The 23908-nt window shown below is 54.8% G+C and overlaps 2 protein-coding genes across 6 annotated transcripts; one reads left to right on the forward strand and one right to left on the reverse strand.

The window, feature by feature from the left end:
- The first annotated feature begins 7787 nt into the window (after positions 1-7787).
- Positions 7788-10412, forward strand: SMIM29 (small integral membrane protein 29). Of its 4 annotated transcripts, none has more exons than XM_080806587.1 (5): positions 7788-7881; positions 8956-9139; positions 9322-9347; positions 9663-9768; positions 9955-10412. In XM_080806587.1, exons 2-5 carry the CDS (start codon positions 9029-9031, stop codon positions 10018-10020), a joined length of 309 nt encoding a protein of 102 aa, XP_080662713.1. In that variant the 5' UTR covers positions 7788-7881; positions 8956-9028; the 3' UTR covers positions 10021-10412. The 4 variants fall into 4 exon arrangements, with proteins under 4 accessions (XP_080662713.1, XP_080662715.1, XP_080662716.1 ...); XM_080806589.1 differs by having other exon boundaries at positions 7797-7881; positions 9702-9768; positions 9955-10408; XM_080806590.1 differs by having other exon boundaries at positions 7829-7881; positions 8956-9079.
- Positions 10413-10559: 147 nt separating this feature from the next.
- On the reverse strand, positions 10560-19948 carry HMGA1 (high mobility group AT-hook 1). 2 transcript variants are annotated; one of them, XM_080806440.1, is made up of 6 exons: positions 19860-19948; positions 19505-19618; positions 16096-16241; positions 14007-14090; positions 13328-13378; positions 10560-11955 (listed from the first exon to the last, which is right to left on the reverse strand). In XM_080806440.1, the coding sequence occupies exons 3-6, from the start codon at positions 16195-16197 to the stop codon at positions 11902-11904; spliced, it is 291 nt and encodes a 96-aa protein (XP_080662566.1). In that variant the 5' UTR covers positions 16198-16241; positions 19505-19618; positions 19860-19948; the 3' UTR covers positions 10560-11901. The 2 variants fall into 2 exon arrangements, with proteins under 2 accessions (XP_080662566.1, XP_080662565.1); XM_080806439.1 differs by having other exon boundaries at positions 16063-16241.
- Between the last annotated feature and the right edge of the window lie 3960 nt (positions 19949-23908).

Genomic DNA, 23908 nt, shown 5'->3' on the forward strand with positions numbered 1-23908 from the left:
CAGAGAGGCAGGCAGAGAGAGAGGAGGAAACAGGCTCACCGCTGAGCAGAGAGCCTGATGTGGGGCTCGATCCCAGACCTTGAGATCATGACCTGAGCCGAAGGCAGAGGCTTTAACCCACTGAGCCACCCAGGCGCCCCAACATTCGCTTATTTTATGTTTTGTTGTGTTCTAACAGCCATCCTAATGTGTATGAAGTGGCATCTTGTGGTTTTGATTTGCATTTCCCTAATCAGTGATGTTGAGCATCTTTTCATGTACTTACTGACCATTTGTTATGTTCTTTGGAGAAACGTCAATTCAATTCCAGGGAGATCATTTGTATTTACTTATTTCAGTTAGATCATTTTTTAAAATAATTTTTTATTTTTTATTAACATATAACGTATTATTAGCCCCAGGGGTATAGGTCTGTAAATCGTCAGGCTTACACACTTCACAGCACTCATCATAGCACATACCTACCCCAATCTCCATAACCCCTCCCCCCGGCAACCCTCAGTTTGTTTTGTGAGATTAAGAGTCTCTTATGGTTTGTCTCCCTCCCGATCCCTCTTGTTTCATTTACACTTTTCCTACCCCCTAACCCCTCCACGTTGCCTCTCCACTTCCTCATATCAGGGAGCAGTTAGATCATTTTTAAATCCATTATGCCAATCTGTCTTCTTTTGTGTGTAGTAAAATGTACATGAAATTTACCATTAAGTATACAATTCAGTGGTATTAAGTACATTCATAATATTGTACCATCATCACCAAGCTCCGTCTTTTCGTTGGTGAGCTTAATCCATTTACATTTAAAGTCATTACTGGGTCTCCTGTCTGGCTCAGTTGGTAGAGCACGGGACTCCACCTCCAGGTCTTGAGTTCAAAGCCCCACGTTGGGTGTAGAGGTTACTTAAAAAATAATAATAATAATACAAAATGAAGTGATTACTGATATTAAAGGATTTATTTTTGCAAATGTTCCTTTCTAAATGTCATCTTTTTTGTTTCTCCATCCTTTCAATACTGTCTTCTTTCGTGTTTGACATTTTTTTTTCCTAGTGTACCATTTTGGTTTCTTCTTCATTTTCTTTTCTGTATATTTCCTCCTTGTTTTCTTAGTGGTTACCATAATTCTAAAATTAACATCCTAAGGTTAATAGCTATTTTTTCATCAGACACCATGAAGGCCAGAAAGAAGTAGGATGATAGCTTTAAAGTATGGATAGGGTGCTCATTTCAGCAGCACATACATGAAAATTGGAACAATACAGAGAAGATTAGCACGGCACCTGCATGAGGATGGCATGCAAATTCATGGGGCATTCCATATTTTTAAAGTTACGCTTACAAAAAAAATTAAAATAAAGTACTGACAGGAAAAGGGGGAGAACTGTCAACCAAGAATTCTATATCTAGAAAAACCGTCCTTCAAAAACAAAGATGTTAAGCATTCCCAGAAAGCAAAAACTCATGGGATTTGTTGCTAGTAGACCTACCCCACAAGAAGTGTTAGAGGGAGCCCATCAGAGTGAAAGAAAAGGGCACGAGATGATCATTCAAAGCCACATAAAGAAACAAAGACCACTGGTAAAGGTAACACACGGTAAATATTTTAAAAACAAGTATTATTTTATTTTTGCTATGTAACTCCTTTTAAAAGATGCATAAAACAATAATCATAAATCTATGTTCACATGTACACAATGTATAAAGATGAAGGGAGTATGGAATTGGACAGAAGGCATTAATGTATGCTATTCAAACCAAGATGGTATCAATTCAACCTAGATTGTTATAAATTTATCTATTTCTTCTTAAGTGAACTCAGCTAATTTGTGTCTTTCCATGTGTTTTCCATTTCAACTAAGTTGTTGAATTTATTGACATAAATTTGTTCCTAATATTCCCTTATTATTCTTTTATTATCTGTAAAACTTGTTGTCATGTCACCTCTCTCATTCCTGATATTGGTGATTTTTTTTTTTCCCTGATCATTGTGGCTCGAGGTTTATCTATTTTGTTGATCTTAAGCAGCTTTTGGCTTCATTGATTTTTCTTTATTTTTCTGTTTTCTGTTTCAAAGATCTTTGCATTGATCTTTGTTATTTTCTTCTGCATACTTCAGTTTCAGGTGAAAGCTGAGGTCATTGACATGAGATCTTTCTTCTTCTTTTATTTTCAAAGATTTTATTTATTTATTTGACAGAGAACGATACAGTGAGAGAGGGAGCACAAACAAAGATGGAGAAGCAGGCTTTCTGCCAAGCAGAGAGCCCAATGTGGGGCTCTATCCCAGGACCCAGAGACCATGACCTGAGCCAAAGGCAGACACTTAACGACTGAGCCAACCAGGCACCCCTACATGAGATCTTTCGTTAACAAAAAACAAAACAAAACAAAACAAAAAAACCCACAAAACAAACGAACAAACAAAAAAAGCATTTAGTGCAATAAATTTCCCTAATAGAGGTGCCCCACAAATGCTATGTTGTGTTTTCATTTTCATCCAGTTCAAAATATGTCCTAATTATTATTTTTAAAAATGTATTTTAAGTAATCTCTATACCCAACATGGGGCTTGACCTTACAACCCTGTGATCAAGGGTTGCATGCTCTACCTACTGAACCAGCCTGGCATCCCCCTAGTTATTTTTTTATCTAAAGGTGTGTTACTCATTTTCCAAACATTTGGGGATAGTCCAAGGATCTTTCTGTTATTTGTTTATTTTTTCTTTCCTTCTTCTTTAGAGAGAGATTGAGAGTGAGACTGACTGAGGGGGAGGGAGAGAATCTTAAGCAGGTTCTACACTCAGCGCAAGCCCAATACAAGGTTCAATCTCATAACCCTGAGATCACAACCTGAGCCGAAATCAAGGGTCAGGTGCTTGGGGTGCCTGGGTGGCTCAGTGGGTTAAAGCCTCTGCCTTCGGCTCAGGTCATGATCCCAGGGTCTTGGGATGGAGTCCCAGGGTCTTGGGACCAAGCCCCACATCGGGCTTTCTGCTCAGTGGGGAGACTGCTTCCCCCTGGCTCTCTGCCTGCCTCTCTGCCTACTTGTGATCTCTGTCTGTCAAATAAATAAATAAAGTCTTAAAAAAATAAAAAAGATTCAGACACTAACCAACTGAGCCACCCAGGCGCATAAAACATTTTACTTTTACATATGTTAACTTGAATCCTTGTTTGAGACTTGTTTTATGGCCAGAATATAGTCTATTTTGGCAAATGTTCTCAGTGCACAAACCCCACCATACATTATTATTACTTTTTAAAGATTTTATTTATTTATTTGACAGGCAGAGATCACAAGTAGGCAGAGAGGCAGGCGGGGGGCGGGGGAAAGCAGGCTCCCTGCCAAGCAGAGAGCCCGATGCGGGGCTCCATCCCAGGACCCGGGGATCATGACCTGAGCTGAAGGCAGAGGCTTTAACCCACTGAGCCACCCAGGCGCCCCTACATGATTATTTTTTAAACACAATTATCTTTTTAAAAGATGTAATAAGAAAACAAGCAACATATACTTACTCAGGTAGTTACCATGGCCAGAGTTCTTCATTCCTTTGGATAGACCCATATTTTTATTTGGTACAATTTTCTTTTTGCCTAAAGACCTTCCTTTAACATTTTTTGTAGTGCAGGTCTGCTAGTGTTGAATTCTTTCAATTTATATAAATCTGAAGATGTCTTTGGGGGCACCTGGGTGGCTCAGTTGGTTAAGCAACTCCCTTCGGCTCAGGTCATGATCCTGAAGTCCCAAGATAGAGTCCCACATCAGGCTCCCTGCTCAGCAGGAAGTCTGCTTCTCCCTCTGGCCTTCTCCCATCTCATGCTCTCTCTCTGTCTCTCATTCTCTCTCTCACACATAAATAAATAAAATCTTTTAAAAAAAAAAGTCTTTGTTTCACCTTTGTTTTGAAAGATATTTTTATGAAGTTTTAATTTGAATTCCAGTACAGTTAACACACAGTGTTATGTTAGTTTCAGGTGTACAATATAGTGATTCAACACTCCATACACCACCCTGTGCTCATCACAACATGTGCTCTCCTTAATCCCTATCACCTGTTTTACCCATCCCCGCCCACCCCACACCCACCTCCCCTCTGGTCACCATCAGTTTGTTCTCTGTCATTAAGATTCTGTTTCTTGGTTTGTGTGTGTGTGTGTGTGTCTTTCTCTTTTCCTTTGCCCCCTTTTTGTGTTTCTCAAATTCCACATGAGTGAAATATTTGTCTTTCTCTTTGTTACTTTGCTTAGAATTATACTCTCTAGCTCCAACCATGTTGTTGCAAATGGCAAGATTTCATCTTTTTTTATGGCTGAAAAACACTCCATCATATGTTATACCACACCTTCTTTTTTTTTTTTTTTAAAGATTTTATTTATTTATTTGATAGAGATCACAAGTAGGTAGAGAGGCAGGCAGAGAGAGAGAGGAAGGGAAGCAGGCTCCCTGATGAGCAGAGGGCCTGATGCGGGGCTCGATCCCAGGACCCCGGGATCATGACCCGAGCCGAAGGCAGAGGCCTTAACCGACTGAGCCACCCAGGTGCCCCTATACCACATCTTCTTTATCCATTCATCTATCAGTGGGCCCTTGGGCTGCTTCTATAGTTTGGCTATTGTATGTTTTTGAAAGATATTTTTGCCTAATGTTCTACATTGGGAAGTTTTCTTTCAATACTTTAAATATATGGTTTCACTATCTTCTTACACAGATTGTTTTGGGTGAAAATCTGATGTCTCTCTTAACTTTGTTTCTCTGTACATTCCATCTTTTAAGATTTTCTCTTTTTACTCATTTTAAGCAATTTGATTATAATGTGACTTCACATAACTTTTTTTTCATGTTTCTTGTGCTTGGTGTTCATTATGTTTCCTGGATCTGCAGGTGTATGGTCTTCATTAAGTTTGGAAACCTTTCAGTCATTATTTCTTCAAACATTTTTGTCCCCTTTTTTTCTCTTCTTCTGGGTCTCTAATTACTCATATATTAGGCCATTTGAAATTGTCCCATAATTCACTGATGTTCTTGTAATTTTTTTTAGATTCTTTTTTGTCTCTTTTATTTTGGATAATTTCTATTCTAATGCCTTCATGTTCACATATCTTTTCTCCTGCAATATCTAATCTTCCATCAATCTCATCCCGTGTATTTTTCGTCCTTGGACATTGCAGATTTCACGTCAGAAATTTCAATTTGAGGCTTTTTTTTTTTTTAAGACTTTATCCATCTATTTGTCAGAGAGAGAACACAAATGGGGAAGTGGCAGACAGACTGAGAAGCAGGCTCCCCTGTTGAGCAAGGAGCCCAACACAGGACTTGATCCCAGGACTCAAAGATCATGACCTGAGTCGAAGGCAGACACGTAACCGACTGAGCTACCCAGGTATCCCAATTTGAGGCTTTTTTGTATCTTCCTTTTCTCAACTTTTTGAGTTATACAGTTATAACTGTTTTAATGTCCTCCCTAGGTCCAACTTCTTTCAGTTCTAGGTCAGTTTCATTTGATTATAGACTGTGTTTTCCTGCCTCTTTGCATGTCTAAGTATTTATGGATCCATTTTTTTAAATGGGTGCCATACATTATGAATGTGATCTTACTGAGGGCTAGATAGCTGCATTCCTATAAATCTTGAGCTCTGTTGTGTAATGAGTTTGCATTACTCATTACTCATACATTACTCAGTCAACAATTTGATCTTCCTAAGTGTTGCTTTTATGATTTGTTAGGTAAGTCAGAGCAGGGGGACACAAAGATGAGCAAGGCATTAGTGAACGTGGATACATAAGCCCAGGCACTAAACCATAGCAACACAGCTAAGGGGACAGTTAAAACTCGATTAGCGTGGCAGAGTGCAGCCTCAGCTCTGCCCTCTATCTCCCTTTCCCGAAGTAGTAGCAGCACCATGAAGAGAGCAGGGAGGGCTGGAGTATTCTCTGGGTAGGCTTGGGGGTACCCTCATGAGATCTGAAACCTTATCACAAGAACAAACCAGGCTTCAAATACAGACACAGAGCAGCTGCTGGCACAGAGCTGTCCAGGAAGAGGGTCCCACCCATCATTCCACTCTGCTTTACCCCTGCCGATCACACCAAGGGCCTTGGGAAGTCATCACACTGCTCAGGGCCTCAGCTTACTCATTTGTAAATTGGGGTGACCCCACCTGCTCTGCCTAGCTCAGAAGGGTGTTCTGTCCTGGGAGTAAGGTGTGCTCATTTCAGCAGCACATATACTGAAATTGTCCTAGGAGTCAGAGAAGTAAAAACATGCTGAGTTTCTGACACTGACACCCCAGTCCTTTCTACACACTGCCTTAGCCAACTGACTGCTAAGCCCCCTCCTGGAAGGCCCTCAAGTTATGTGGTCAGAGGTTGTAAAGAAGAGGACAGAGGACCTATCATTTGATTCTAACCTCCTTGCAGGGTAGGCTCCGCCAGGGAAAGTGGTCCCAGGGAATCCACCCGTAGCCTCCAGATCCAGGCATTTCTGTCATTCCTTTCCCCTTATCTCTGATTTCCTACCAGTCAGATAATGGTGTCTGAAGGCAAGAGGCCAGAGTTCCCAACAGTCCTCTGGTTCTAGGTTGGGTCATCTCTACATCCAACCTCCTTTTGGAAGGGCCTGAGGAAACAGACCAGACCAGACCAAGTGGCTCAACCATGTCCAAGCCATTGGTTATTTCTGGCAAGAATAAGGTGATCTAGGTTATCCCTCTATCTCCGGTAGCACCCAAGGACCCTGGAGCGCCTCGGCCTGGTTCAGGTCCCACATCTTTTATGTTTCTGGGTGGCTTCCATCACCTGCCAGTCTGGAGCTTTCCTAACTGTGTGTGATTTGGGGGGAAAGGTGGGAAGGTCTGTGTACAAAGCTACACACACGTACTTGAAGTAATTGTAGATTCACATGCAGTTGTAAGAAATAAGACATCCCCTGTACGCTTTGCCTAGCTTCCCCCAATGCTGACATAGCGGGGTATCACAACCAGGATGCGAACGTTGGTACAATCCATCAGTCCATTTCTGGTGTGTGCCACTGTAATGCTCAGACCACTAAAGCTTCCAAATTTACCTACTTAAGTTGCTTGTGGCCCGGGGATTCTGCACCCCGCTACTCCATCAGTGCCCCTGCAAACCGGACGGAGGTTAGCGAGGGATTTTAACAGGGCCTAGGATGTTCTGGACTCCTCATCCACGTGATCGCTTAATCCTCACCAGAGCCTGTTTCATAGACGTTACGACTGATGCGCGGAGAAGGGTGGAGGGTGAGTGGGTCTGGCAGGAGCTAACCCAGGCTTGCCTACTCTACCCTCTGAGCACAGCCCCGTGGGCCCCTGGGGGCACTAGGAGGCTTGGAAGGCTCCGCAAACACTAATGGAGTCCGTGGGGGCCCCGGGCAGGGTCCCAGCGGCGGAGGGAGCGGCTAGTCGCTGCACGCCGGGACTAAGCTTCAGGGCGTGGCTTGGCCCTACACCTGGGTTCCACCCGGGAGGACGAGAAAAGGACGAGAAAGCAACGCCTGGCTGCAGTTTGCAACCAGGGATCCCCATCGCGGGCGCCCGGCCGGGGTCCGCCCCGGGGGACGCCGGGAAGCTGCCCCGCCCCTCCCCGCGCGCTCTCCTCCCCCCGCTGCGCGGCGCTCGCCTGCCCCCTGCTGCCGCGGGGTGGGCCCTGCAACCCCCGCCCTCCCCGCCTTCGCCCCGCGCACCCCCCAGCTCCGGATTGGCCGCTCCAGAAGTCTCCGGGCCTGCAGGCTTCCGCCACTGGATTGGCTGCGCCCCGGGGCTGAGGCCCCGCCCATTTCCCCGGGTCCTTTGATCACGCGCCTGCCGGCTCTTCCGGGGCCTGGGAGCCAACCGAGGGCGTTCCTGTCCGGGCTGCAGCGGCGGGAGGTAAGGCATGCTCGGGTTGGATGGGCTGCAGAGCGCCGGCGCGGGTCCACGTCTCGGGGTGCCGGGATTCCGGGATGTCCGGGCCCTCCCTGCAGCCCGCAAACCTCCCTCCCCCGGCCTGAGCCGCCCAGCGTCGTGGGAACTATACCTCCCACTCGCCGATGCTGGTCAGCATCCTGGGAGCGGCCCGACACCCGCCCCACCTCGGCAGGTCCTTTCGACCATGGGACGGTGTGAATGCGACCGTGCAAGCTCGGTGCCCCCACTGACACCGGGACAGGTAGTTCATACCTTGCCCCCCAGTGGAGACCCAAGCGAAGCGGGGTCGGGGACCCTGGGGTCTGCGTACAGGAGCCCATCGGCAGTCTCCTTCCATTTGTGGATGGAAGCTGACCCTCTCACCTCCGCCTGTCAGCCCACACTAAAGAGGGGAGGGACCTGGGCGGAGCCCCGGGTGGGGACCAGAGGGAGGTGACATCACCTCGCAGATACAGTCCAGCCCTGCCCACTCGTGTCCGCCCTGGCACGATAACAGTGGAGGAGAGGCTGTCCTGGCTGTATGTCCGCAATCACACCAGGGACAAGGAGGGCACAGAGAAGGCCTGTAGCCTAAGTGGGGGGATTGGACCAGGACTGGGGCAGGCACCTTCAGATGCTCCTGCCTCACCCGGAGGCCCCACAGCGCAGGACCCTCATATATCTGTCAGATCTCCCCCTTTTGCTCCACTGGACAGGGGCTGGCTGCCCAGTGTCCCCAGAGGTCGGAATAGGAGCTCCAAACATAGATCTAAGCTTTTCCCAGTAGAGATGTGCCAGTGTTTGGCCAGCACCTGAGCTGGGCCCCACCCTAGCTTGGGGACAGGAGCTGGGCCGCACTCTGGGCCTCCCCTTGGTGCCCTCCACACCCAGGATTTCCCTGGAGTCGCTGGAGGGTTAAACCCAGCACATTGGCCTAGGATCCCTCGTCCCTCAGGGCCTGACCTAAGTTTTGATACATCACCAGCTCTTGGAGAGGGATCCAGAGCTTGGATGGCACCCTGGGTCAGACGAATCACCTCCCTTTCTCCTCCACAGGGAGCCCGGTGGAGGCGCCCTCCCGAGGCCCCACTGCCCATGCTGACGACCCAGCCCTCCGGCTGCTGATGTCATGAGTAACACTACAGTGCCCAATGCCCCCCAGGCCAACAGCGACTCCATGGTGGGCTACGTGTTGGGGCCTTTCTTCCTCATCACCCTGGTCGGGGTGGTGGTGGTTGTGGTAAGGAGCCCCCACGGACACACATACACACCCGCACTTCGGCTGGGAGTGGGGGCGTTGGGGCTGGTGAACCTGTACCGCTCATCTCCCTGTCCTGCTGTGATGGGTGAAGGGGTAGAGGTGGGTCTCTTGTGGGCCGTCCTGGGCTCAGCAGCCTGCACAGCGCTGTGTCTCTGTTACAGGTAATGTATGTCCAGAAGAAAAAGCGGTGAGTGTCCCTGTCCCCAGTGTTACCAGTGTTACTTCCCCTGCATTTGGCTCACAAGTTTCTTCCCATAGGCTTGGCTCTCTACAGCCGAGGTTAAGATGCCCTTGGGCTTTCCTTATACCAGCCCAGAATTCCCTACACCCCGCTGTGAGGTTTTCCTGCCCAAACTGGGCTTGGAACCCACTGAAGAGGGGCCCCTTCTAGAACTGGGCATGTATTCTCAGAACCACAGTGTGCCCCCAAAGGCCCCCAGGGCCTTAGGTGTTGGGAGTGGGATTCCCCTGGGCTGAGCGCCCGCCCTCCCCTGCTCCCCAGAGTGGACCGGCTTCGCCATCACCTGCTCCCCATGTACAGCTACGACCCCGCAGAGGAGTTGCATGAGGCTGAGCAGGAGCTGCTCTCGGATGTGGGGGACCCCAAGGTGAGCGCTGGGGGGCGGGTGGGGGCAGGACAGTTGGCAGTGCAACCTACTGTCTTCCTCCCCAGAGCCAGGTTCTGTCCTCAGACCTCCCTATGTGGGCCAGGGCTAGTGGGCTGCCCTCCTGCCAGGGGTGCCACAGCTTCTGCCCTGGACCCCAGCCCTGTGGCCCGATCTCTGCCCCCACAGGTGGTACACGGCTGGCAGAGTGGCTACCAGCACAAGCGGATGCCCCTGCTGGACGTCAAGACCTGACCTCACCCCTACCCCCCTGCTCTCCAGAACCATGGCACTTGGGAGTGCTCCGGGGGCCTGTGGTGTCCTTCCCCACTTGCACTCACCCAGCTCCCCCTGCTGGGAACTAGGTCTCCTCTCCTCCATCCATCCATCCATCCATGCTGCACCTTGCTCCCCCTGCCCAGGCCTTCAATCCTTGGTGGGCTGAGCCTTCCACCCACTGCCCCCCACCAGGCTAATCCAAGTTTTTCCTGCTCGGTTGGAAGGGTGGTTGGGAGACTTTTTTCCTAGGCCCCACCTTTCTCTTGAGCCCTCCCCAACCTGGTTTTGGATTTGTTTCCATGGTGACAGGGCCTAATGTATAGTATTCAGTATATATATTTTGTAAATAAACTGTTTTGTGGCTAGGGGTGCGGTGCCTTTTTTTTTTTTTTTTTTTTGGGAGAGGCTTGTTACCTTCTCTGGAGCTAAGGCTCCCCCCCCGGCCCACCCCCACCAACTCTGTCCTTGGCTTCCACTCTTACCTACCCAGGTACCCACCACAGAAGGATTCCGGTCCAGAAAAGGATATTTTTTTATTCAAGTAACTGCAAATAGGAAACCAGATGGGGGGGCCCCAGGCTGGGACAAATAATGGCCACCTCCTCCCCGGCAGAACGGGGGAGAAGGTAGCCTCTACACCCGACGGTCAATACAGGCCCCCCCCCCAACTCTGCTGCAGCATCCTAGGGGCAGGGCCCCACCTTCCCTGGGACTGGGGTGGTCGGTAACCCAGCCTGTGCTGCCCCGGGCCCCTGCCCCTAAGAGTGCCTCGGAGGAGGGGACCGTGGGCAGAACAGGAGGCAATGAGGATGAACATTTGGCGCTGGTCGCAGCAGCAATGACGGATGTCTAAGAATGGAAACATTGAACGAAAACAACACAACTGTCCAGAGGTAGTTTGTGAACAGAGGAAAAGATGGAACCAGAACCTTGGGGGGTGGGGAGGAGCAGAAGGGTGGGAGTGGGCAAGGCTAGCTCCTTGTTATTAGTGCCCCGTGTGAGGAAGGGGGAAACTGAGGCCTAGGGTGGAAGCGGAGGGGGTTGGGCAGTGGCTCCAGCCCACCTGGGGAGGCCGTGGCAGGGAGTCTAGGCCTCCGGGACCTCACCTGGAAAAAGGGGGGACTGCATTTCCCTCACTGCAATAGATTCCAGGGTGAGGGGGTGGGGTGGGCTGGAGCCCATTTAGAAAGGGTAGGGGGGCTCAGACCTCTCCTGCCTTCCTTCCTGTGCCCAAAGGGGGCTGTCTGACCTAGAGCAAGGACCAGGCAAGGGAGGAAGAAAGAAAAGTGGGTGTGAGCCACACCTAGTGAGACACAGGCTGGGTGGGGTGGGGGGCATCTCGGGGCCCAGTGCCCCTCCCCACTGGCCATACCTGCCGCTGCCTGTGCTGTGGAGGGGGGCAGATCAGGAGATGGGGCTTGGGGCCCCTTTTAAGGCCAGGGAAGCCCTCCCAGGCCCCTCAGTGGGAAGCCAGAGGGAAGAATGGGGAAGCAGATGGGACCCCCCCCCAAACCAAGAGCCCAATCAGCAACGTCCCCACCACAGGGCGTGGGGACACAGCAGGGGGCAGGGGGCGGCAAGGTTGGGGGTCGGCTGTGTCTGGAGCTGTGAATGTGCGTGTGGGTGAGGGGTCGCTGGAAACCGAGACCGAAGGAAACTGCTCCCCACTCGGGCCTTGGGGCCCTGCAGCGGCTGGTGTGCTGTGTAGTGTGGCGGCGAGGGCGCAGGTGGGTGGTGGTGGTGCGGGGGAAGGGGGGGGGCCTGGGGGAGGGGGCAGGGGCGGTGGGAGCGGAGCGGAGCTGTCCAGTCCCAGAAGGAAAATCGCTCCTCGGCCAAGGAGCAGGCGGCACGGCGCGGTCACTGCTCCTCCTCGGAGGACTCCTGCGAGATGCCCTCTTCTTCCTCCTTCTCCTGCGAGGCAGGAGGCAGGCAGGCCGGTCAGCAGGAGTGCCAGGCCTGCCCCCCGCCCCCCACTGGTGGTGCTGGGGGGTGGTGGCACAGGCCAGGAGGGCCCCCACCCCTCCCTGGGTTCCCTGGCTCTCCAGAAGGGGGATGAGTCAGGGCTGAGTGTGTGAGTGACTCAGCAACCTCCACGGCCCAGTTTCATTCATAAAAAAGGAAGAATTTAAAGGGAGGGAAAAAACCCCACACACAGGCTGCTCCCGCATGGAGCCAGGCCCCCTTGGCCCCAGGGCCTGTCCCCCCCCAACGCCCAGCTCAGGGAAGTGAGGAGGTAACTGGCTTTCTTTGGAGAGGGAGGGAGAGGTGGCCAGGAAGAGGAAACGGGAAGGGGTGGCTGCTGGGTGCCTTGCTGGGGAACCAGGTGGCCTTGGGCCGCAGGGGCAGCTGAGGGGCTATGGAGCTAGGCCTCGGACTGACCCCAGGCCAGGGCGGGGAGGAAGGGGAAGTGTGTGTGCCGCCGGGGCTCACTCACTGGGCGGGAATGTCGGGACACCACACGGGCCTGCGGCCCCCCGTGCCAGGCACAAACTCCCAAACAACTTGTTTCCTGTTACTCACTCCTGGGACCCAGCCAGCACCCCCGACACCCCTCCTCACCCTGGTGGTGGCTCAGCTCGAGGAATGAAGGCCTCAGGGAGTTCAGGGAGAAGGTTGGGGAGACAGAAAAGGGCCAGGAGGAACAAGGCTGGGGTGGCCGTTGACTTCATTGGAGGCCCCAGAGGCAGCCTCCTGACTCAACCTACCTTCTTGCATTAGCAGCTATTTGGGGGCTCAGAAATGGATGGTGGGTCCCAGTGACGAGGGGCCTCCTTGTGGGATCACCCCTCAGCTCCCACACAGCACTGCCAGCGCGGCTTAGGGCTGAGCTCCTTGGCTGCCTCCACCTCCCTACCCAAGACCGCCCAAGACGGCGGTGAGGACAGACCCCGCGCTCTGCTCCCGTGGCCTCCTTTCCTCACTTCTATTATGGGGCTGGGGTGGGAGAAGGAGACTAGATGGCCTCCAAGTTCCCCCTAGAAGTTGAGTCTGTTCTAGGAGCAGAGGAAAAAGGAGGAGTCCCACCCCTGGCTAGGGCAGGTTCGTACCTGGGACCCCTTGCTTCTCAGGGATACAGCCTTTTAAAAGCCCTGGGCTGGGTACCAGGACCCTGGGCCACACGCAAATCCCTTTCTCTCTAGGCCTGGGGAAGGGGACAATGTCCCACTACTCCCAGCTCAGGCCAGGCAGAGCCATCCTTCCCCGCTGAGCGCACAGGACTCAGTATCCCCCATCCTTAAACATCCTCCCCAGCAAACCACACCACCGCCATCCCTTCACCTACCAGTTTTTTGGGTCTGCCCCTTGGTTTCCTCCCTGGGGTTGTGGTAGTTTTCTAGATGGTCAGAGAAAAGATCCACTAAGTCAAAAATGTCCCTCAGTCTTCATGCAACCACCAATGCCCCGGTGGGGAGGGGCAGAACTCCCCACCTCTGCTCAGGGCAGCCTGGGTCTCTCACCCCAGCAGGCCCACCCGAGTCCAGCTGGTGATGACTGGCCAGCCACACTGCACCCCCCTCAACATACACACACGCCCCCCACTCCCTCCTCCACCCATGACTCAGAGGATATGAGTCGTGTCTCAGAAAAAAAATAAAAAACAAAACAACTTCTCTGAGAGACTGCTGCCACTGTGAATCTGCCCTTCCCTGCTTATCCCCACTCCCTCGGGATCCAGGGGGACCCCCGAATGGAACATTCTCCACGCAGGAACTGGTGGAACCGCCCCTTCCCTCTTCCCGATTCGCCTGTTTCCAGACGACGAAAGCTATGGGACTTCTGACTTGATTTCCCCCTACATGAGGCTTCGGTCATTACCCTGCCTCCCCCAATTAGCCAAGACCCCCTGCCACCCATGCCAGGAAAGAGAGAGCAGGGGACAGAATAAGGACAAGCCAGTGCCTTCCTAGACCTCCCCCAGCTGTGGCCATGGGCAGAGGGGGGCTGTCCTCCTCCATCCTTACCCGGGTCTTGGCGGCACCCTTGTTTTTGCTCCCCTTTGGTCGGCCCCGAGGTCTCTTAGGTGTCGGCACTTCGCTGGGTTCCTTCTGCAAAGACAGATGGGGTCATCAGGAACACAGAAGCCACCTGTCCCACCCCTTTCAAAACACATGGCGATCTCCCCTGACCCCAGCAAGACTGAGTCAGCAAGCTAGTGCCCCGACCCAGAAATCCGCAGGCACCAGAACACACAAGCCCTCGTGACTCAAGTTCTCACACTGACCATCTTCTGCAAAGCCCCTCCCAAACCTCCCTGCGCCAACAGGAGGACAAGAACGCAGAAGAGGGAAAGGCGGCATAGGGGCACAAAGACACCATCAGGCAGTTCTGCCATCATGGAGCTCGAAGCTCTTGGGCAAGGCGCGGGATGCTCGGGCCTCAGTTTCCTCAACTGTAAATGGTGACAAGACACCTCACAGGGTATCCAGAAACTAAATGAAGAGTGTGGAAGTGGCCAGCACTGGGCCAAGACAGTTGCCTCCCCGCTGTGAGGGATGCCGAAGAGGGGAAAGGATGCCCCCTTCGACCCACTAGAGAGAGCCTCCAGCCTCTCCCTGCAAACTGACTCCCTCCAGGCCACCTCTCGGAGAAGGAAGTATGCCCACATGTCAGAAACCCAGAGCTCCCTACCGTGGTTGCCGCTGAAATTTTAATAAGCCCGAAAGAATAAGAAGCTGCTGCATGAGTCGTAGAAGCCAGGCGGTGAAGGCACATCAGCTACGGTTTCAGGGCGGCTGTCCACAGGCTGTTTAGGGCCACCATGGTCCTGTAACCCAGCACCCCCGCTCGGGCACCCCTCCGAGGGCCCCAGCTAATAGGCACAGGGTGGAGGCCACGGGAACCAGACTGAATGACTTCCCTCCCCACATCGGGGGCTCTGGAAACCCACCTCTTGGCCTCCTCATGGCTCACGTTCCCCCGAAGCCTATACAGACCGCGCTCTCCATCCTACAGATGCGGAAGCCCAAGGCCCACCGCGCCAAGAGAGCAAGGGCCAACCTCGACTCCTGTCCTCTTCCCCGGGAAAGGGACGTAAGCTGGGCCTCGCCAGCCACTGCCCAAGAGAATCCAAGATCCCCACTGCATGCCAGGTGGCCCCCCCAAAGCCTGACAGGCCAGGTTCCCCAGCGTGCCCCAAAGTGCCAGGCTGGTCTTCTTTTTTTTTTTTTAAGATTTTATTTATTTATTTGACAGACAGAGATCACACGTAGGCAGAGAGAGAGAGGAGGAAGCAGGCTCCCCACGGAGGAGAAAGCCCGATGCGGGGCTCGATCCCAGGACCCTGGGATTACGACCTGAGCCAAAGGCAGAGGCTTAACCCACTGAGCCACCCAGGCACCCCCTGGGGCTGGCCTACTAACCCCATGCGACCTCAGTGAGGGACAGCACCACGGTTCCCAGGGTCACTCTCTCACCAACTTCCCCATATTTTTAAGTCTTTAGGCTTCCATTTTGTTTTGTTTTGTTTTTTTACAGAGCCGGAGTGGAGCCTGGCTCAGGGCCACGCGAGGAGAGGCCCCCAAAAGGTGCCCTCCCAGGACCTTTCTGTTAGGGCCTGGGATGAGGAAGTCCAGAAACCAACCGTTAAGTCTTTAGAAATGTTTATGGTGACTGGACAGAGCAGTACATGCAAGGATTCTCAGGATTAGAAACCCAGAACTTGTACGTATATGCGACTCATCTTAACTATGTTTTTATAAAGGCCCTGGTCCACAGCACCCTGGGAGTAAAGCGTGGGTAGTTTACCAGGGTGGGGGCACTGGCCCAGGTGACCACGGGGTCACTTCTGGCTTGGATGATCTGGCACGGGCTCAAGGTTTCTCAGCCCCCACTTCCCTCCGTGGGTCTCAGGATGTGACCAGGGTCGGCGTGTGCCAGGTGCGTGTTTGGAGGACACACACACACACACACACACACAGCAATGATTCTGCAGCCCTCTGCTCCAGTTTTCACTTGCAGAGACACCTGGCACCCCCCTAACCCAGAGGGGTAAACCGAGACAAAGGTCTAGACACCCACCTGACTCCCTACCAGCGCTGTCCCGGGACTCACCGGAGGCTGCTTGCGCGGCCTGCCCCGCCCCCGCTTCTCAGTGCCGTCCTTTTCCTGCTTGGAGGCCAAGGGCTGGCTGGACTTCGAGCTCGACTCGCTCATCTTCCCTTCTCTCTGGAGCAGGTGGAGGAGCGATGGCTAGGATGCTGGGAAGCAGGAAAAGTTGTTTAAAACACAACCCCTTGCTTTGGTCCCCTCCCAACCCCTTCACCACCAGTGCCCTCAAAGGGCACTGGGGAACTCTGCCTGCTCCCCAGGGATACCCTTGCTTGCTGAGAATCGGGGTCTGCCCAGCCCCAGCACGGGCTACAGGGTGGGGCTTGGGCCGTTGGCCCTAATCAGCTCCTTATCTCTCTCGCAGAAGCATGCTTTGTCCTGCCACCCACACAGGGCCCAGGCCCAAGAGGCACAGCCAGCTCAGATGTGGTTCTGTGGGTGAGGCCACCTAAACAAAGGTGTAGATGAGGGGTCCTCATGCTCCCCAGGGGGTCCCTCTCTCTAGCCAGCTCCCCTTTCCCTTAAGAGAAAACCCAGCCTGAGCGATTCACAGGCAACAAGGGTAGAAAGGTTAGCAGAGGGAGTAAGCCCCCGGGCCACCAGGCCAGCAGCATGGCCTACCCACCATGGCTCAAGCCTCAGGCCCAACCTCGATGCTCCACACCAATCACCGGGCCAGGGTTGTGCCCACCCCACCACTTAGCTCTCCTCTCCGCTCTCTCCCCAGGGTAGAGCCTTGGGGAACCAAGACTGGGGAATAATTTGGGGAAGATGGTTGAAATTGTAGTGGAGGGAGAAAAAGAAAGCCAAAGGTGAAAGGTGGCTCTCCCCTTTCCCCCCACCCCACACACCACCTGGAGTCAAATGAGATCTTCCCCTTCGGTGCCTGAGTCTCCCCTGAGCTCCTTCGAACGGATGCTAGCTGCCCTTCCCCACCTTGTAGGGCTGGTCCTCAAAGCTTCTTGTTCTTTTCCCCTAGCATCTTCCCTCCTCTTAGAGGCCCATTTGGATTTAATCAGCCCCACTAATTTTAAGTTTACCTAAAACCTGCCACTGCAAGGAGCACCCGGCACCCCATTATTTGGTAGCCTCCTCCAGAAGCTTAAAAAAGACAGTGAGGGTCCTCCCCACATCCGGTCCGATCCCCCTGTCTTCCCAGGTGCAGACCCATGGCTCTCCACCTCCCTGGTAACCAACCCCTGGTTGCCCTTGGCAAAGGGTAGGCCCAAGTATCTTCGCTTCTAAAAGACCTTCAACCTGTAAAATGGGGGGAATGCGAAGACATTTACCTCAACTACCTTTCCACACTGAGGCCAAAAATCAAACCAGATCATAGTGAAAATAGGTCCACAACAGGAAGTCCTCGCTCCAATCAAAATGAGAACTAGAACATTTGAAAATGACTTTTCTTTCCCCTTTTCAGACAATTTCCAATTTTAACTCAACAAGAGGAAAAAAAAGTTTTTTGTGGGTTTTTTTTTTTTTTTTTGCAAACTTGTGACTTTTGGAGGGCTTGAGGCCCCAAGCCTCAAGATTCTCCAGACGGCGAGACTTTGTCTGGTAATTATTCTATTTTATAATATTTCAGACTTGAAGACCCTTTTAAACAACGTGGTTGGTGATTTATCCTGCTCCGTCATTAGTGGCTTGGCCTGCTCTGTAATTACAGGCAGTGATTAGAATCTTATATTACACCACAGGTTCCCCTTCAAACTAAACATCAAAATTAATCAGCCTAAATGAGTGCTGACCTCACATGAGGTCTGTGAAGGCCCCCTCACAGAGAGGGGTCCAGTTGCTCCAAGCTAGCCCCTAATCCCAGAAAGCCTGGGCCCAACATGCCTGGGAATCCTGGTGGGTCTCCGGTTAAGTTCTTGCATCATCTAGAGCTTCCCCCCTCCTCTTACTACTAGGAACCCTCTAATCCACTCTCCGACACCCACCCCCCACCACGTCCAGGCCTCCAGGAACTGAATGAAGGCCTGTGGCCCTCTCTGGAGAAAGGAAATGCTTGTCTCTTCCACCTGTTTCTGAATATCAGAGGCCTGGCTTAGGGGAAGCCATGTTTAAAAGGGCCCGACCCGAACCCTCCCATTTGTAATAAGCCCTTCTGGGCCTCAAGCGTGCCCCCCCCCACCGTACACCGTGCATCCAATGTGTATTCCACAAATGCTTAGGGAGTCTACGAGAACAACCCTAAGAAATCAGTATGGGCTCCCTTGTTTTCCGGAAAAAAGTAGCCCAGAGAGGCCTGAGGAGTTGCCCAAGGTCACACAGCAAGTTGGCGAGCAGGACAGAGTAGATTACGGGCGACCTTTCTAGCCCGCCACTTTCCTTAACCGCCGAGAGACTGGTTAAGTGCGTGTCGCCCCCTGCTCCAGAGTCGGCCCCAGGGTGACTCTGCAAGTGTCCGCGCTGGGCCGTTGCAGGTCGGCCGGTGGGACTAGGGGCGAGAGCGCGCGGGGGGAGGGGCACGAGCAGCTCTAGCAGGCGCGGGAAACTGGTGCACCCCGACCGCATGCACCGCCACGCGGGTGCACCCGGCCCCACTTCCTGCCAGAGGGGGCACCCAAGCCCGCCTTGGGGCAGGAAACCTGGCGCGCGCGGGCGCGGGGTAGAGGAAGAAAGCCACCTCCCTCCGCGCCCTCCCCGCAAAATAAAGCCCCAGAAAAAAAAAAAAAAAAATGAAACGGGGAGTTAAAGGGACTAGTTCCAACAGAGCCCTGCAAAGCAGAGAAACCTGTTTGTGGGGGCGGAGGGCAGGCCGGGCCCTGGGGGCCCGAGAGGCGCGGGACGAGCCATAGGTGGGGTCGGGGTGAAGCCCCAAACCCAGGCCCGCGATTCGGCCTCAATCTGCGTAGGGGGGCACCGGGAGGAAGGCCGAGCGGGAACAGGGCCGAATTGTGGGGTTCCTGCCCATCCCCCTCACTTCTAGAACTTCCCCAGGCTGCGGGGGGCACCCGGCCCCCCACTCGCCTGCTGCGCCTCAGCCTGTTCCTCTCCCCGACCCCCCCCCAGCCCGGGCCCCGGCTCGGGCTCGGGCTCGGGCTCGGGCTCCGGCGGGAGCGGCGGCCGCGCGAGGTGCACCGGGCTCCGCCGGGTGCACAACTCGCGCTCGCCGCAGCCGCGCGCCCCCTCCCCCACCGCGCGCCTTTCCCGGGTCCCCGCCCCCCGCAGGGCGCCCGCGGCGCGGGGGAAGGGGTGCGGGCGCCCTCCCTGCGCCGCCGGGCCCCGCCGCCCGCCCCCGCGCCGCGCGGCCCTCCCCCGCCAGCGGCTCGCGCAGCCCCGGCCTGGGAATAAAGCCGGAGGCGCGCGCTGCAGCCCTGGGCGGCTTGCAGGAGGGGCGGCGTGCAGGCGGGGGCGCGGGCGCCCCCCTCCGCCGCCGCCGCCGCGGGCCCCAGGGACGACTCACCGCGAGCTCGGCCGCCGGCCTGCGGTGCGCGCTCCGGGCTGCCGGGAGCGACGGTGCTGGGCGCTGAGGACCGGCCTGGCTCCGCCGCCGCCGCCGCTGGTAGCAAATGCGGATCTGAAACCAGGAGAGAGAGCAGAGGCGCTCAGAGACCGCCGCCGCCGCGTGCTCGCCGCCCAGGCCCCCGCGGGGTATTTATCTGTCACATCCAGGCGGGGGGACAAAAATATTCGCCCTCCCCGAAGGATGGCGAGGGGCAGGAAGCTAGGCACGGCCCGTGCGCGGCCTCAATAAATAAATAATTTAATTAAATGATAGATATAAAAAAAAAAAGCCACCGGAGGGGCCGCGAACTCACGCCTTCTTGGAGCCGCGCCAGCGCCAGAAATAGCCCGGGCTCGGAGTCCCAATTAGAGGAGCGCAGCCCCGGCTCAGGGGAGCTTAAAAAGAGCGACCCAGGGGCAGGGGGGACGGGCCCGCCCGCGCCAGCCGTGTCACTGTGGGGGCGGGGCCATGCAAATGAGCCCGGGGATTTAAAAGGGCGGCCGCCCGCCAGCCGCCGCCGCCGCGCGGGTGGGTGCTGACTACGGGGAGGGGCGTGCGGTGCCGGGTGCCTGGGGGCGGGCCCGCGGGAGGCCTGGGCTGGTAACCCGAGGCGACGGCCCACTCCCCGCTGTCCCGGACCGGGAGACATGGGAAGGTGCACAGAGGGGGATCACCACGGAGCTTTTCGCGGGGGATGGGAGGGGAGGGCGTCCTTACAGCCTGGAACGGGGGGGTCCCCGGGAGAGTCACCTCTAGGGGCCTTCCGGGCGTGTGGGCCTGACGCCCGCGGGGCGCGTTGGTTGTGGGCGGGCGTTCGTGCCTGCGGGGTCCGCGCGGGCGGGAGGGGGTGGAGAGAAACGCGCCTGTGGGAGAATTCCGCGGCCTACCCGCCGCCCCCTGCGCCCAGATACGCGGCTCGTAGATTTCCCCTGGGCGGACAGGTGTCAGCATGTGCATTTCAGTGCCGACCTGCGTGTGGCTGCCTGGTGAAATACAAGTCTTGTGAAATTCAAACGTGAAACTTGTGAAATCCAGAGTTTTCGCTTATTAATGGCCGCGAGTGAGCTGTAGTCAAGGTGCAGCCTCCAAGCGAAACAAACGATTGGCTCGCTTGCAGGTAAACCTGAGGCTGGTTGCCTTCCTGTAGGGGACCCGGCTGGTGGTTTGAGATCATGCCTTCCCACTTTGTGCCTTGACCCTCTCCGCCGTGACTTTTAAAGGAAAACACGAAAGCGTGAGCCAGTGGTCGCCTGGAAGCACTTTGAGGGCAGGGACTGGGTCTACGCAAGCCGCACCCGCCACGCCTGGCCCGCCCGGCGCCTGGCGCAACAAAGACTTGTTGCACGAATGAGAAGGAAGTCCAAAGTGGAAAGATGGCGGGGAGGGCGGTGGGAGAAGAAAGGGCGCCGTCTAGAGCGGCGCGCCCTGCAGGCCCGGCCCGGGGCCCTCTCGGGCGCACCTCCCCGCCCCTGGTCCCCGAGGCGGCCTTCCACACCTCCCGTGATGCAGGGAAATGCAATGCGGCCCAGTGACACACGGCTGTGACTCATGTTTTTCTTTGCTCCCCTTCCTCCCCCGTCGGCCGAGGCCCCGGCCCAGCCCCCTCCTCAGGGGGCGAGCGGGCGATGGAGGGGGACGCCAGGAAAACCCTGAGCCCGGCGTGGAGGCGGGGTGGGGAACCGGAGGGGCCGGGCCTCCTACTTTCAGGAATGTTTCAGGAATGTTTCCGGTGGGGGTGGGGAGCAGAGCCGGGAGTGGGCCCAGCCCCCACCCGGGGCGGCGGGCTGGCGCTCCGGGCCGGGGGCAGCACGTGCTCGGCCGGGTGGGGGCGGGGGCGCCTGGGCGGGAAGGCGCTGGGGGCCCCCGGATCGGGTTCAAAGAGGAGGGCGCGGGCCTGGGGCCGGCCCCCGGGGGCCGGGGCTCGGGGTGGGCCGGGAGGCCGCCCTCTGCGCGCTGGTTCCCCGCCCCGCGCCCAGGTGCAACGCAGTTCCTGCGAAGTGCCCAGGCTGCCCCTGAAGGGGAAAGGAAGTCACCGAAGGGCGGCCGGAGGGGAGAGGAGGGTGGAGGGGAACGCCAGGGCGAGGTTGGGGGAGGGGCGGCCTGCCCCTTTGTTTAGAGCCAGTGGGTGGGGGTGGGGCGGGGTGGAAGGCGCGCTGCTCCCTCCATCTTTGTGCCCTGAGTGCCGGGCGCGCGCTTAGTAGGCCGCGAGTTGAGTTGACTGGAGGCATTGAGTTAGCTCGAGAACCTTTGCAGGGTTGGGTGGCAGAACGAGCCTTCAGTTCTCGCCCTACTCCCCTCAGGTCACGGTTCCCCACCTGCAAGCCGGGCCCCCACGTCAGACCCCGGGATCGCCCTCCCAGAACCGCACGCCCCTAGACACAGCCTCCTCAAGGCCGCCTGGGCTGCCAGGCCCGAGCTCTGGGGCCGATGACCTGGGAGGCGTGGGAAGGGTCCTGGTGGGCCCCTTCCCAGGACGCGGCTTACCTGGGGTGCCGCTCTGCCTTCCTGTGTGGCTTGTGTCCTGGGGCCTCCCCTGAGGAAGGTGGGGAAGGGAGAGGGATCTCTGCCTCCAGGGGCTGTGGGAAAACTTGGCCAACTTTTTGGCCCACTTCTAACAAGCCGACTTGATCTTATTTCTCCTACTCTTATTTTTCCCCTCGTCCTGATTTTCTCAACGACTTGTTTTTTTTACCTTGTACTGCCGGTGTTTTTGTAAGCCACCTAAAACCCTCTCTGGAAGGAGGCAGGTACAAATACATTTGTGGGCAAATATGGTAACCTGCTTCTCTTCAGGATTACCCGAACCCTTGTAATACAGCTAGCTGCCCACTGACCTCCATGCTTTCTGGATTAGAGATGCCCTGAATTCCCTTTCTTAACTTTCTGTCCTCCTTCATTAAGTATTAAGCAGCAGGGGGAGTGGTAGAAAGAAGATAAATAAAATATAGCCCCCACTCCAGTAGATTTCATATTCGGAGGAATCAGAGCCAGGAACACACCACAGAAAGCTGAGGAGCGAGCCAGGAGATGCCATGAGGCAGCATCATTCATTCATTCATTGAATATTTATTGGGGGCCTACTGTATACCCAGAACAGGTCCAAACTCTTGGGGTATAAGCAGTGAACAAAGTAAAGTTCCCTGTGCTCTTTTAACTTAAGACTGGGCCGGGGTGGGGGGGTGGCAGGGGTTGTCAGGCACTTAAACAGACTCAATAGATGGTACAGAGGGAGAGGGGATGGGAGCTCAGGGTAGTCAGGGAAGTCAGTCTGCTGGAGGAGATGGGCTTGAGCCAGCCTTGATGGCATTTGGGTAAGTGGGGAGCTATGGGGAACATACAGGAAGAAAGAGCTATTTGAGGCCTGGGGCATCAATCTGGTTGGTCAAGGCCTGAGGGGTCCCAGGGGAATTGGTCATGTCAGAACTGGTCTTTCCCACAGGAAACATTTTCTTACTGTCGGAGTTGGGTTATGCCATTTCTGCAAGGACAACCTGGTGAACTTGAAGAACCCAACAGGAATGTCCAGGGAATGGGGAGTTCTGATCAACTGTGTATTTCAGGACAGCTGAAGGTTAAGCTCATTTTCACCTGAGCTGTTGGAGACTTCTTCCTGACGTTTGCTTGTTCTTCCCCAGCCTTGCTAAGTGGTGCAGTGGGAGCCCGACCATCTCCCAGTCCAAGCGTGGAGATGCAGAGGATGTAGGAGGTTGGGGTGTCCCTTAGCCTTTCCTAGGGATTCATTCTCAGTATATGTCTCTGGTTCGCATATTTACATCTCAATTTATGTCTTCTGAGTCAGCTACAGCTCTTAGAAGAGTCGTGGGAAAGACCACTGTGAATGGTTCCATGTAGTGTTTGACTTAGTCAAGGTTTTCTGGAAGTCCCAGGGATGAGGTTTGGTAATGTTCTACATCCAGCCCAACATGACAGGCAGATGGGAGGAGGCGGGAAGAAAAGGAATAAGAATAGTAAAGATTTTATTTGAGAGGGAGTGAGAGCAGGAGAAATCACAGAGGGAGAGGGAGAAGCAGAGCCCCAGCTGAGCAGAGAGCCCAATGCGGGGTTCAACCCCAGGGCTCCGAGATCATGACCTAAGCCGAAGGCAGACGCTTAACCGACTGAGCCACCCAGGTGCCCCCTCAACGCATCTTCATAGAGGGAACACCCTTGCGTCACCAGCACCCAGATCAAGAAACCATCTCCAGTCCCCCTTGGTTACCACCATCCCCACTTCTAAGAGCCTCCTATACCTTCCCGTTTTTACATGCATTGCATGGATGCAATAATATGTGACGTCCTCCTGGGTTCATTTCCGTTGCTCAACATTACGTCTAAGTTTCAGCCCTGTGGTGGCATGTGGCA

The sequence above is a fragment of the Martes martes genome, assembly GCF_963455335.1.
Source record: "Martes martes genome assembly, chromosome: 6".
In the NCBI taxonomy this organism is placed as follows: domain Eukaryota; kingdom Metazoa; phylum Chordata; class Mammalia; order Carnivora; family Mustelidae; genus Martes; species Martes martes.

Excerpts from the sequence above, each read along its gene's own strand:
- SMIM29 (XM_080806587.1), top strand. The coding sequence starts at position 9,029 with ATGAGTAACACTACAGTGCCCAATGCCCCCCAGGCCAACAGCGACTCC. Across the intron at positions 9,348-9,662 it reads TATGTCCAGAAGAAAAAGCG|AGTGGACCGGCTTCGCCATC; the intron begins GTGAGTGTCCCT and ends CCTGCTCCCCAG. Across the intron at positions 9,769-9,954 it reads CGGATGTGGGGGACCCCAAG|GTGGTACACGGCTGGCAGAG; the intron begins GTGAGCGCTGGG and ends CTGCCCCCACAG.
- HMGA1 (XM_080806439.1), bottom strand. The coding sequence starts at position 16,197 with ATGAGCGAGTCGAGCTCGAAGTCCAGCCAGCCCTTGGCCTCCAAGCAG. Across the intron at positions 14,091-16,062 it reads CAGCGCTGGTAGGGAGTCAG|AAGGAACCCAGCGAAGTGCC; the intron begins GTGGGTGTCTAG and ends CTGTCTTTGCAG. Across the intron at positions 11,956-13,327 it reads GGGGCAGACCCAAAAAACTG|GAGAAGGAGGAAGAAGAGGG; the intron begins GTAGGTGAAGGG and ends CCTGCCTCGCAG.